The 12,275-nt window shown below is 36.8% G+C and overlaps 3 protein-coding genes across 3 annotated transcripts in view; 2 read left to right on the top strand and 1 right to left on the bottom strand.

Moving 5' to 3' along the window:
* LOC119420045 (alpha-crystallin B chain-like) lies at window positions 1–2,167 on the top strand. Its single transcript, XM_037687414.1, has 3 exons — window positions 1–173; window positions 1,778–1,900; window positions 1,976–2,167. Exons 1-3 carry the CDS (start codon window positions 6–8, stop codon window positions 2,165–2,167), a joined length of 483 nt encoding a protein of 160 aa, XP_037543342.1. The 5' UTR covers window positions 1–5.
* Window positions 2,168–4,009: 1,842 nt separating this feature from the next.
* On the bottom strand, window positions 4,010–10,238 carry mia (MIA SH3 domain containing). Its single transcript, XM_037687413.1, has 4 exons — window positions 10,121–10,238; window positions 9,451–9,584; window positions 4,485–4,595; window positions 4,010–4,398 (listed from the first exon to the last, which is right to left on the bottom strand). The coding sequence occupies exons 1-4, from the start codon at window positions 10,236–10,238 to the stop codon at window positions 4,375–4,377; spliced, it is 387 nt and encodes a 128-aa protein (XP_037543341.1). The 3' UTR covers window positions 4,010–4,374.
* A 1,341-nt stretch (window positions 10,239–11,579) lies between these two features.
* fdxacb1 (ferredoxin-fold anticodon binding domain containing 1) overlaps window positions 11,580–12,275 on the top strand; it is a 23,785-nt gene continuing 23,089 nt past the window's right edge. The window contains exon 1 of the mRNA XM_037688316.1: window positions 11,580–11,839. Within this exon, the coding sequence (XP_037544244.1) occupies window positions 11,580–11,839 (260 nt within the window). The remainder of the gene's footprint in view (window positions 11,840–12,275) is intronic.

Raw genomic sequence — 12,275 nt, 5'->3', positions numbered from 1 at the left:
TCACCATGGATATTCCCATTCAACATCCCTGGTACCGCAAGGCCTTCCCAAACCGCCTCACTGACCTCTACTTGGCAGAACCATTGACTGACTGGCCCTTCTTTTGGTCCTTGCCACGGATCCGCCCGTCCTTCCTGCACTGGTTTAACTGGCTCGATGATGGACACAGTGAGGTACAGTACAGTCCTCCTGCTGTTACAGCTGTATCAAAATAATAAGTGATTACTAAAAGCATTCGTAACACAGACCACATCAAAGTAAACTAGCAGTATGCCGATGTCCCTCGTCTCTGACGGGTTTGAATAGTGAATGTTTGTACACTTTGTGTTGAGTGTTTTTCTGGATTAGAGTTGAATGAGGAATGGAAGTAAACCTTAATATTTTAGGGGCAAGCTATTTAGGGAGGAGAACTGTGGGAGGTTTGTGTTTTTGTTTGTTTGTTTGAGGCAGCACCGAGTGTTGGATCCTGGAGAGTGGCGGGAGGCAATTTATCCACCACAAAGTGCAATGGTGCAGCCAGGGTGGGTGGGACGCAATGGTGGCCTTGGCCCCCATAGATTAATCTTGGGCTACTCCAATGGCCCTCCCAAACGTTTGATGAAATTACTTTTAGACAATATAAAAACTAGAAAACACGTGTGGCTCAGTTGGTAGAGCTGTCACCTCTCAGTGAGGTTGGTGGATTGAATCCTGGCCGGGGGGCTTTCTGGTTGGATTTGTGGACTTTGCATGTTCTCTCCGTGCACGCATGGGTTTTCTCCAGTTACTCCGGTTTCCTCCCACAAACCAAAAACATACATGTTAGGCTAACTGACAACTCTCAATTGCCCCTAAGTGTAAGTGAGTGTGAATGGTTCTTTGTCTCGTTTGTCCCTATGTGTCCTTGTGATGGACAGACGTGTCCAGAGTGTAACTAGCCTCTCGCACAGTGATTGCAGGAAAAGGTCACCAGTGACCCCCATGACCCAAAAAAGCAAAAGTGGGTAAAGTTAATGGATGGATGGATGGCAGTCTGGCTGGCTGAATGGAAAGCATAGTTTCCTCAAATGATTGGGGTGCCATGTTTACAAATATGTATGAGGGCAGCCATCTTGGATTTTGACCTGGCAACCCAATTTTCCATAATGACCTTTCTTATGCTTTGATGCAGCCACACACCAAAATGGAAGTTGACTGGTTGCTTATTTTTTAAATTATCATGCTCCCAGCATGCATGGAGTGTCAGACAGAAGCTATTTCCAATTCTCCCTCTTCACTCTGCACTGAGGGACAAAAATTTAATTTAATAATACATTTTCTGAACAGGCAGCACGGTGGCACAACTGGTAGAGCTGCTGCCTCTCAGCGAGCAGGTCCTTGGTTCAAACCCCGGTCCAGGGGCCTTTCTGGGTGGAGTTTGCATGTTCTCTCCGTGCATGCGTGGGTTTTCTCTGGGTACTCTGGTTTCCTCCCACAGAGCAAAAACATGCATGTTAGGCTGATTGGTAACTCTAAATTGTCCCTAGGTGTGAGTGAAAGAGTGGATGGTTGTTTGTCTCGTTTGTCTCTATGTGGCCCTGTGATGGACTTGCGACCCGTCCAGGGTGTACCCCGCCCCTCGCACAGTGATTGCTGGACATGGGCACTGGCGACCCCCATGACCCAAAATGGAACAAACGGGTAAAGAAAATGGATGGATGGATGGATTTTCTGAACAGATGCAGTTAGTTTGTGTCTATTTTTAGAGGTGAAAACATGAGCTCTTTTTCCCTTCTGCACGTCTGTGCTCTCTCTACAGATGCACATGGAGAAAGATCGCTACGTCATTCATCTTGACGTGAAGCATTTCTCCCCTGATGAGCTGTCGGTCAGCGTCAGTGACGACTTCATCACAGTGCATGCCAAACATGAGGAGAGACTGGTCAGAGTGACTCATACTGTCACCAGAATCGATCCGGTTAAACTCTCCTAATACGCTGACTGATTCTGTTTTCAGGACAATCATGACTTCGTGTCCAGAGAGTTCCTTCGAAAGTACAGGCTTCCATCTGGTGTGTTGGCAGCTGACGTCACCTCCACCCTGTCATCTGACGGCATGTTGACGATCATGGCACCACGGTCATCTCCTAGACTGGAACGCAGTATTCCCATCACTTTTGATGATGGAACACAGAAACAAAAACAGTAGAGCAGAAGCTGAAACTGTTTTACTACTAACTCCAAATGCTACTTGTTTATGATGACATTTTCACAAACATATTGTCTCAAAGAACATGTTTCATCTAATAAACATTCTAACTTTAAAGGCTCAATAAGTTTATAACACATTGAGACTACAAACCAGAGATTATAGTGATTGATTTCTACAGACACACAGAGACTACAAAAAGAAAGTTTTAAAATATATTTTCACATTTACTTATTTAATCTAAAATAATCTCGTTTCAATGAGGTGTTTGGATTTGACATACTTGACCAGTTCTGCACTTTTAGAGATGAACAGAAGATGTCCACGCTTCCTAAACCTGCTGGATTTGATGATTCAGGCTATGACTAGACATTGTCCCTGTGAAAGAAAGTGAAAGACTAAAACAGTCCAACACAACAGCATCTACAGAGAAATGGATGAGCGAGGATGAGCAAGATACCAACTGTGTTTCTGTTAAAACAACATTGGTTTCTGTAAGTGTGAAGAAGAGGTTCTGAGGAGGCATATATTAAAGAAAGTCACAACTAGGGACCAGACATCTGTGCCAACGTGAGGGAGAAAGCAGAAGAATGAGTGAGGGGTATGATGGATAAATACATGAACTAAAATTTTAAAGGTTTTATCCCTGGAATCCTTTTTTAAGGGAACACAACCTGAGCTGCTCATGTTTAAGAACTTTATGAGAGCGGGGGCATTTTTACTTTTAGATGTAACAACTGTTTAATTTTCACAAAAAGCATTAAATATTGTATAATAAATGTTGACTCAAAATTTAATTTTTGTTGTGTGAATTTTCTGTTTTTAAAATAACTTCACATTATTTACATATGGAAAGAATCCAGATAATTAAATACTGCTTAAATACTTAAACTGATTTCTTATTTGGATTAAATTATTAATTTTAGACTGGTCCATAATTTACTTTTCCAACCAGGATTTTTGTGTTTATATAAACCAAATCATGCCTGATGCTGTTAGCCATGTCATGTGGGGTACCTTAGGGTCGTGTTTTTGGCCAAGTTATATTTTTGCTTTGTGTTTTGCAGCTGAGCCAGATTGTTAATCTATTTACTATCTTTTAACCATAATAAATGCTAATGACACCCAGATGTACAACTCCAATAAGTGTTGAGAGTTTTGTTATTTGTTAAATTTAATGGCAATTTATTAAACAAAATAATTTATAGTCTTTAGGTAAACTTTGATGAGACAAAATGGCTCAAATGTTGAACAGACATGGATTGGTCTCATTGACTTTTCATTGACTGTAGAATGAACTTAAATTATTTAAAAAAAATACTTTACAGTGTTTTTTTTTTTAATCTGAAGATGTTTTCTTTTTTATTATTCAGCTGTAATTATACATTATTTTGATTTATTATCAAGCTCTTTGTGGTGTTGTTAAAAGTGAAGCATGCCATTTTACTTCACTTTACTTAGCCTTCTTTTATTTACTAACATATTTAAAATATAATAAAGAATAATATCAATAATACAGTAAAAAAAAAATTGTACTGTTTCAAAATGTGCTGTAGTAAAGAATACCCAGCATGTTGGAATAAAATTTACTGCAGAAGTCACCTGAAACTGAAATGGTGTTAGATTATTTTCAGATTTTTATCACCATCATCACATTTTGACCTCACAGTTTTCATTAAACACAACCAACAAGAAAAAGCTCACAAAACAAAGGCACAGTTCAGATTGTGATTTTTATTTATTTTAAAGAACAGAACAATAAAGCGTTGTAATAATGAACTGTTGACTAAACAATTTTAAAATGTAACTATAAGTTAGAAATAAGCAGTGATCCCTGTTTCTACTAAAGCATGTCTATTGCTTAATTACTTTTTTATTTCATTGTCACTAAACATTACATTGTACAACTGATTTTTGTGTAAATGGGGCATGGATGTATAAACAATATATTGTTTCTGCACATTAAAGTGGAGCACACTGCTTTAAAATGCAAAGAAAAGAGAATATTAATAGTGGGGTATGTTCACTTGTAGGACTTAAAACCTGTTAGATGAATTCACCAGAATATAACTATAATCTAACAGTCATGCATGATGTTCTGCTTTATTTCAGGTCTTTAAATAAAAACATCTTGTAGTTATTACACGACATATAGATCGCAGTTAGTTACGATGCCGCATGTCTTCTTTTTGTCAGTAAATGCTGCATCAGTTGCAGTAAAAGTCCCATTTCTGGAGAATAAAGAGTGCAATTATGAAAAGGCCTCACATGATGAAAGTATTTTGTTTAATTGTTTATACACACGTGTTTCACTTACAGTAGTTTTTACTTCAGTGTTGGCCGGCATCAGAACGTGCGTCTCCTCCACGACGCTGCTGGGGAAGTGGCCGATGCGAGCCTCCTGTTCTCCGTAATACGAGTCCTGTACCTGCAAACACACAATGCTGTAAAAACACCTGAGGGCACACCTTTACCTTATTAGTCCTAAAAACATGTTTCCAGTAATTAAAATGATGTATTCAGATGTATGAATGGCAAATAGAAATTTGGCTCATTCAATGTGTGGATTTATTTGTACAGTATGAGTGCAGTTTCATCTCTTTGGTGTTTACAGACACCGAGGGTAGAGACAGAACCAGGCAGTCAGGCTGAACTTTGTTTTTTGTCAGAAATGAAAAGAAAAGTTAGAGTTTAACAGGAAAGGTCACATCTAGCAGTGAGTAATTCTCTCACCGCTAGCAGAGAAACAATCACGGCTGTAAATAAATGAGAAGCTGAGCTGAGGCTGGTTTTTGTTCTGTTCTTCACATAGAGGTCCAACATGGATGACGGCACAGAGTCCACTGCACTTCAGTTCAAACCTGATCATTTGTTTTACTGCACATTGAAACACTGGATAAACCTTTATCCATGACGGTCATCCTCCAAGGTGAAGAAATGGGTCCGTTCCGATTTAAAATATGTGTAATGGGTTGTTTGAGTATGTAATGGTCACTGGTGCACTTTTTTTTCATTCATTCAACCTTTATTTAAACAGATAATCACATTGAGCCTCGCAGACTCATTTACAAGTGAGACCTGTTTGGACAGACAATAAAAAGTGGTGAAAAATGACACATAGGGTTTGGAGACAAAAAAAATTCCTAACAGCATGATAATGAAAAAAAATCTTGCACACTAAAACATAATGATGCCGACATTCCACGGGAGGGTGGGGGGACGCAAGGAGCAGTGAGCATGTCCAGAGACAACACACAGAGGCTCTTTTAAGGTGAAAAAGCTCAAATATTGTGCTGTTTGTTTAATTTATGCTACAGTCTCTCTTTTAACATACCAAAAACAGTTCAATTGGGTTGATTTGCAGGTGACCTTTAAAGTGATAGTTCAGTGGGGTCCTATGGAAAGTTTAAAAACAATTAATATCTTATCTGTTGTGCATAGCTTGTTAAATGATGTAAATTTAGAGGAACACGGTTTATTTCTGACTAAATCAAAATAAACTACTGTCTTAAAGGAATTCCTAACTGATTTTACAAAATAAGAAAATACAGGAAGGATCTCAGGCTAAAATAATAAAAGACCTGAAGGATCTGGAAAGACTAAAATGAGCTCAGGAGAGGAAAGATGATAAATCATTGACCTAACTTCATAAACAAAATATAAAAATGAACAAATACATTAAAACATGGCAACATACGAAGACTCAGAGTTTAAAATATACAATGTTGAAGATGTGATTGATACAATTTTTTTCCCTGTAATAAAAGACTGTGAATATTACAATGAAGAACAGTTTAATGACATCAATATAACAAATGGAGGTCTCTCTATTATTCACTTTAACAGTAGAAGTATAAATGAAAATATATCCAAAATAACAGATTATTTAAAACAGTTAAACAGAACTTTTACAATAATAGCACTGTCAGAGACATGGCTCAAGGATGAAAACACAAATAATGTTCACATGGAAGGGTATGAATTATATCAAGTGAACAGAAGCAACAAAAGAGGTGGTGGAGTGGCTCTATTTGTTAAAAATGAAATAAAATGTAAATTAATTAATGAAATGTCAATAATTATTGATAATATCATGGAAATAATAACATAAACAAGAATGATTAAAACATATTAATAAGTTGTGTATATCGATCTCCAGGATCAAATATAGAGATATTCACTGATAAAATCGTACAACTATTGGACAAGAGTTTTAATAAAAGCATTTTTTTGTGTGGAGACTTTAATATTGACCTGGGAAATAAAACAGATTCAAATAACATCAGTACATTTACAAATTCATTGTATAGTTTAAATCTTTATCCGTTAATATCAAAACCAACAAGAATTACAACTCATAGTGCTACAATAATCGATAATATTTTCACAAATGTAACAAATGGGGATGTGATGGGAGGTATTTTAACGAGTGATTTAAGTGATCACTTACCAGTTTTCACGATTTATAAAAATGATCAAAGTATTATAAAAGAAATTACAATTAAGAAAAAAACAATAAACACATCAAAAAAGCAATGGACAAATTAAAAGATGATTTACATAAACAAAGCTGGAAAGACGTGCATGTTGATGATGTAAACAGATCATATGATGAGTTTTTGAATATTTTAGGAGCTCTGTATGAAAAGAATTGTGTGCAAAATAATTGTACAAAGAGAAATGTTGTTGACCAACCATGGATGACGAAAGGGTTGAGAAATGCTTGTAAAAAAAAAAAAAGAATTATTTGTATACATGTTTCTTGAAATTGAGAACACAAGAGGTTGAAGAGAAATATAAGAAGTATAAAAATAAATTAGTAGCGATTATAAGGAAACACAAGAAGGAATATTATAGTGATTTATTAAATAAAAGCAATGGTGATATGAAAACTACATGGCGAGTAATAAATAGTGTTCTGAAAAGTCATAAAGCAAAAACAGTATTTCACAATATTTTTTGAAAGATGACAATGAAATCCATGATGAAAATGAAATTGTAAATGGATTTAATCATTATTTTGTGAACGTTGGATCAAGCCTTGCAGCTAAAATACCAAAAGTAGACAATAATGTGAATCATTCAGTTATAGGTTGTGACAACAGTATTTTTCTTAATGGAACTGACAAAGAAGAAATAATGAATGTAGTAAAAAATCTTACAGATAAGAGATCAAAAGACTGGGTGGGCATGGATATGATGTTTGTAAAGGACATAATGAGTTATGTTATCGAGCCGTTTACATATATTTGTAATTTATCATTTTCAAAAGGAATATTTCCAGACAATATGAAAGTAGCTAAGGTAGTTCCTCTCTTTAAAAATGGTGATAAATGTGTGTTCAATAATTATAGACCAATATCCTTATTACCACAGATCTCAAAAATTCTAGAAAAACTATTTGTGACCAGATTAGATAAATTTATTACTAAACAAAACATTCTAAGTAGCAGTCAGTGTGGGTTTAGAGCAAAAAACTCTACATCAATGGCTCTCATGGAATTAATAGAACAAATAACTACTGCTGTTGATCAAAAACAATATTGTGTTAGTATTTTTGTTGATTTTAAAAAAGCATTCGATACTATTGACCACACTATTCTCCTTGAAAAATTGAATAAATATGGTATAAGAGGACTAGCATTACACTGGGTATCTAGCTATTTGAAAGATAGGAATCAATTTGTACAAATAAATGGTGTAAGATCTGACCTCTGCAATATTACGTGTGGAGTTCCTCAAGGCTCTGTACTTGGACCAAAGGTATTTATTTTCTATGTGAATGACTTAGTAAATGTATCAGGACTCCTCAAATGTGTCCTTTTTGCAGATGACACCACATTTTTTTGTTTGGGTAAAGATGTAAAACGGATGTTGGAATTGATGAAGACAGAATTGGATAAAATACAAACTTGGTTTAAAATTAATAAATTATCGTTAAATTTAGATAAAACTAAATACATGCTATTTAGTAACAAACTAATTGTTTGAAAAAAGGGGCAGATATAATAAGATTTTTTCTTCTTTCTGCTGCCTTTCATTTTAAATCTCTTGTATTTTTTTTACATTGTTATGGAATTGTATTGTATTTTTTAAAATGAATAAACTTTATACCATACCATACCATTTTTCTACTGAAAAAACAGGGTGATGTAAAACTGAGAGTGATGCAAATATTTTTAAGAAAGGTTTAAACAGCTAGGACATGTTTGAGATGATTAAACATGACAGTAATCCACTTTTGTCTTGGCCCGTGTTGGGAATAAAATAACCTTTGATAATAAATGGTGGAAAACAACATAATATTGATTGGTGAATATAAGGCTTAATTATGAATTATGGAAAATAAATCATATAAAGATGGCTAGAATTTCTTAGATGTGGCCATAAGCTGATAAATAATATATTTTCAAGGACTGCTAACTTTAAAATCAAACCATGACACTTTCTGCTGTCAGTAGGAAAATAGTTACTTATTTCTAATAAGGCATTTAATGAGAAATATAACATCAAAAATATTCTTGCTCAGGTAATTGAAGTTAAATTATAGTTCACATGAGTGTTTGTGTGGATCATAAAATAATTAATAATGAGTAAAAGAGTAGCTTAATAGGTCAGAGCGACCCTGGCTCTTAGTGGAGCAATCTAAAACTTGATAATGTGTTAAATTACCAAGGGAATAATCAAGATTTTCACAGCCTTTGTGTGATTATGTGTGGCTTGGTGCTGATTATGTGTCATGTACTCAGTGGAAAGAGATGACAGCAAATGATAGATGGGACTGGGACTTCAGAGTCTGTAAGGTGTTTATTGGACATGAACTGAAAATAGGAAATGTCAATGGGTGGAGAAAACAGTCTATAAATGTGGGAACAGGCTTGAGACATGTCAGAATTGTACAGAGGGCCCCTGAGTTCAGGTAATATAAAGCAATTCTCTCTTGTTCACATTTTCACATTTTGAAGTCTGAAAGAATAAAGATGCTTATTTCTGATATAAACGTATGTTCCTTCTGAGCAAACAACCCGGGCAGGGGAGAGGAGAAGAAAAGAGACATTCCCATAACACCCGGACTAGCCATTAGTGCATCTGTTGGTCAGAAACAAACTTTATTTCTCCAAAATGACTCAATTCAAACATCTATCTTACATAGATCAAATTTAATGACTTTTCCATATACCTCCACTTCAAAAATATACAAACCTATTCCAATAAAACAGAATATTGTAGACTAAGAGTTGTTTCTGTGCAGCTTTAGTTGTCTCATGAGTAAGTTTACGTACAGTGCCAGCCCAGAAGAGGTTCCCTCTGTCTTTCAGCATGGCGTAAACGTAGACGAGCTGCCCCTGTCGGATGGGGATGAACCTGCAGTCTCCAGGGTAGAAGTCCTGCAGAGCACGAGCTATCAAGATGGGATCTGTGCAGGAATAAAAAAAAATCAAATATAAAGAATGAAAGCCAAAACGTTTCAGCAAAAAGAAAACATTCAGAGGACCTGACTTAACTTTGTTGGATTTTTTCCACCTGGATTATTCAGCATGAATCATGAGATTATGAACCACTTTGGCCTTGATTGTCTCAAACGAGTTGGCAGGGGAAAGGTCCAGTAACCATCAGAGCACCATCAAACTGGTTGACCCACTATGTGAAGGTGCTATTTATAAGACTGAGTTTGTTGTGGCTCCTCGGACTGATTAAGTCTTTTGGATGAAAGACGGAACGTTTCAACAAAAATAAACCATCCAGTGGACCTGACTTAATGTTTTTTCTACCTGGATTATTGATCATAAATTAGGATAGAAATATAAAGAGGTTTTTGCATCAAACATGTCTGAAATATTGGGGGGGGGGGGTGTATGTGCAGTTTCTAAAGCTCAAAATGAACTCCAGTTAAATGCTAATAATCAGTGTCCAGATAAAACTCCCAAGTAACAAGAAGCTGCGGTTACTCACGGCTGCAGTCAGAGTCGGCACAGAGTTTCTTGTCGGAGAGTTTTGGCATCTGCCTCCCAGCTTCACAGGTCGACAGTAAAATCCCCACAGAAAGACACAACCAGGTACAGAAAGCCATCTCTGCACACTAACCTGAAGTCGTGCTCAGCTCTTCTCCGTTTGCTGACTTTTAGGTCCAGGAAAGACAACACCCCCATAAGTGAACACAGGCTCCTTTGAAAGCCTCCAGGCAGGTAAACAGGAGGATGGGGGGTGAGAAGGAGGAGGAGGGAGGTTAATGTACACAGACTCCTGTTTGTGTCCTCAACTCTTTCCATTACAGCCAGAACAGAATGTTAGAACCTCAGGGCAGTTAAGTCCTCCAATACCCTGTTTTACTTTATTCAGCCGCTGGATGTCTGAGCTGCTTCTGATTCGTCCTCTGTCTCCATCTTCCTGAATCTTCGCCACTTCCTCCCTCTGTCAGGAGGAGGAGGTGTGGTTGTATTTACATGCTGTATGTTCTCACTGCCACAGAAACCAGCTGAGCCTCTATTGCGCAAACACACACACACACACACACACACACACACACACACACACACACACAAACACACCAAACAGGAAGCCTGTCTACCTGTAAATCTGAGCAGGTCACAGTTGGAACCGGCAGGTAAGTCAGACTGGATTTGTCTTACTTCTTAAACTGTTTTCATCTTTTTTTTTATATATATCAAACAATTTTTTTTACAGACACATGAAGTCTCATTGAACCTTTTTAATACAGAAGAGGGATGAGTTTTATGACAGGGAGATATGTTCACGTGGGAAACTACAAATCATTTGGTCAAAGAAAAGACCTGAGAGGACGACTGAACCACGACTGGCATTCAGATTGTGTTTTTATCTTATCAAGTCTTCTTTTGTTCTACTGTCTTCTTAATTTTTACTTCCTGGCTGGTTTTTGTTGTGTCTTAAAGATGTAGTTCAGACTAATGATTTAAACTTTTCCAAACCCATAAATTAATTATCTCAGCAGGACTCACATGGTTAAATAAAGGTTAAAATAAATAAAAAAAATAACATTGGGTTCAGAGGAATGCAGGGAGGGGAGCAGAACAATGAAAACAGTGAAGCTGGTATTTCAGTCACAGAAACCAAAGCACCTGCTGGACAAAAGCCCTCCTTTTAGGTCATTTTAGATTATATTACAGGTGGGGGGTTAACAGTGACGCATGTTCAGTGTCATTCACAGATTGTTCTCGTTTACAGGTTTGTCTGTGAAAAAGAGAAGAAACACGACTTCAAGCACCTCTGTGAGGTTTTTTTTTTTTGGAAACAGACATGGACTGATCGAGGCCAGAGCATCAATAAAAATATTAACATCAAAGATCTGGACCTGTCTGACTGTGGATTACATGCCCAGCCTCCTGAGGGGAATGTTTTCTAACTGATTCCTACAAACCAACAAGTGTCTGAGATGTTCTCCACCAGGAAAAACAGCTTACCTTCACCCAGCCTGGAGGACTCCTTCTTTCCCCTCTCTTCCGCCTCCTCAATGGCTCTCTCCTTTGGTCTACCCTCATCTTCATCTTCCTCTGGCAGTGGGGACAGTGGAGCTATCGACACTGACCTTATCCTCGCTGCAGAGCTCGGCCAGGCGTTACTGGAGAAGAACGAGGAGCTGGCAGCGTCTCTTGAGCAGACGGAGAAGGAGGTGGAGGTAAGGAGAACGCTACAGTGCAGCTGATACTGGAAGAAAAAGATCACCAGACTTTTTTTTTTCTTAAACACAAACTACTTGTGAAATGCTGTGGTCTGCTTATGTTTTAATATTATAACTAAAACTTATTGGTCCTTGAAGGATCTTTGACTAACTGAACATATTAGCCTTAGTTTGAAGTTATTTATCTATTCTACTGATAATTGTTGTTTGTGACACGTGAAAACTCCTAAATGTTAAAAAAAAAAAAAAAGATTTTATTTTTTTCATTTTTCACCTAAGGACGTTGCCATTATTTTACTGGTGCAGTGCATTCTGGGAAGATGATGTATTGTACATTGGTTGTAGTGGAGACTAAAACACAAGGAGTCAAGGCTAAAAAGTTATAATGCGGCAATAAAGTTATATATTGTATTAGTCTAATATATATATATATATATATATATATATAAT

The sequence above is a fragment of the Nematolebias whitei genome, chromosome 14, assembly GCF_014905685.2.
Source record: "Nematolebias whitei isolate Nwh7 chromosome 14, NemWhi1, whole genome shotgun sequence".
In the NCBI taxonomy this organism is placed as follows: Eukaryota; Metazoa; Chordata; class Actinopteri; order Cyprinodontiformes; family Rivulidae; genus Nematolebias; species Nematolebias whitei.
The sequence above is the reverse complement of the archived record's forward strand: the minus strand, read 5'-3'. Positions and strand labels throughout refer to the sequence as shown.

Bases quoted from the DNA above. Each gene is read 5' to 3' on its own strand.
- LOC119420045 (XM_037687414.1), top strand. From the start codon at position 6: ATGGATATTCCCATTCAACATCCCTGGTACCGCAAGGCCTTCCCAAAC. The intron at 174-1,777 runs GTACAGTACAGT...CTCTCTCTACAG, and splicing joins TCGATGATGGACACAGTGAG to ATGCACATGGAGAAAGATCG. The intron at 1,901-1,975 runs GTCAGAGTGACT...TTCTGTTTTCAG, and splicing joins CCAAACATGAGGAGAGACTG to GACAATCATGACTTCGTGTC.
- mia (XM_037687413.1), bottom strand. From the start codon at position 10,238: ATGGCTTTCTGTACCTGGTTGTGTCTTTCTGTGGGGATTTTACTGTCG. The intron at 9,585-10,120 runs GTGAGTAACCGC...ATTCCTGCACAG, and splicing joins TGCCGACTCTGACTGCAGCC to ATCCCATCTTGATAGCTCGT. The intron at 4,399-4,484 runs GTAAGTGAAACA...TTTATTCTCCAG, and splicing joins ACACTGAAGTAAAAACTACT to AAATGGGACTTTTACTGCAA.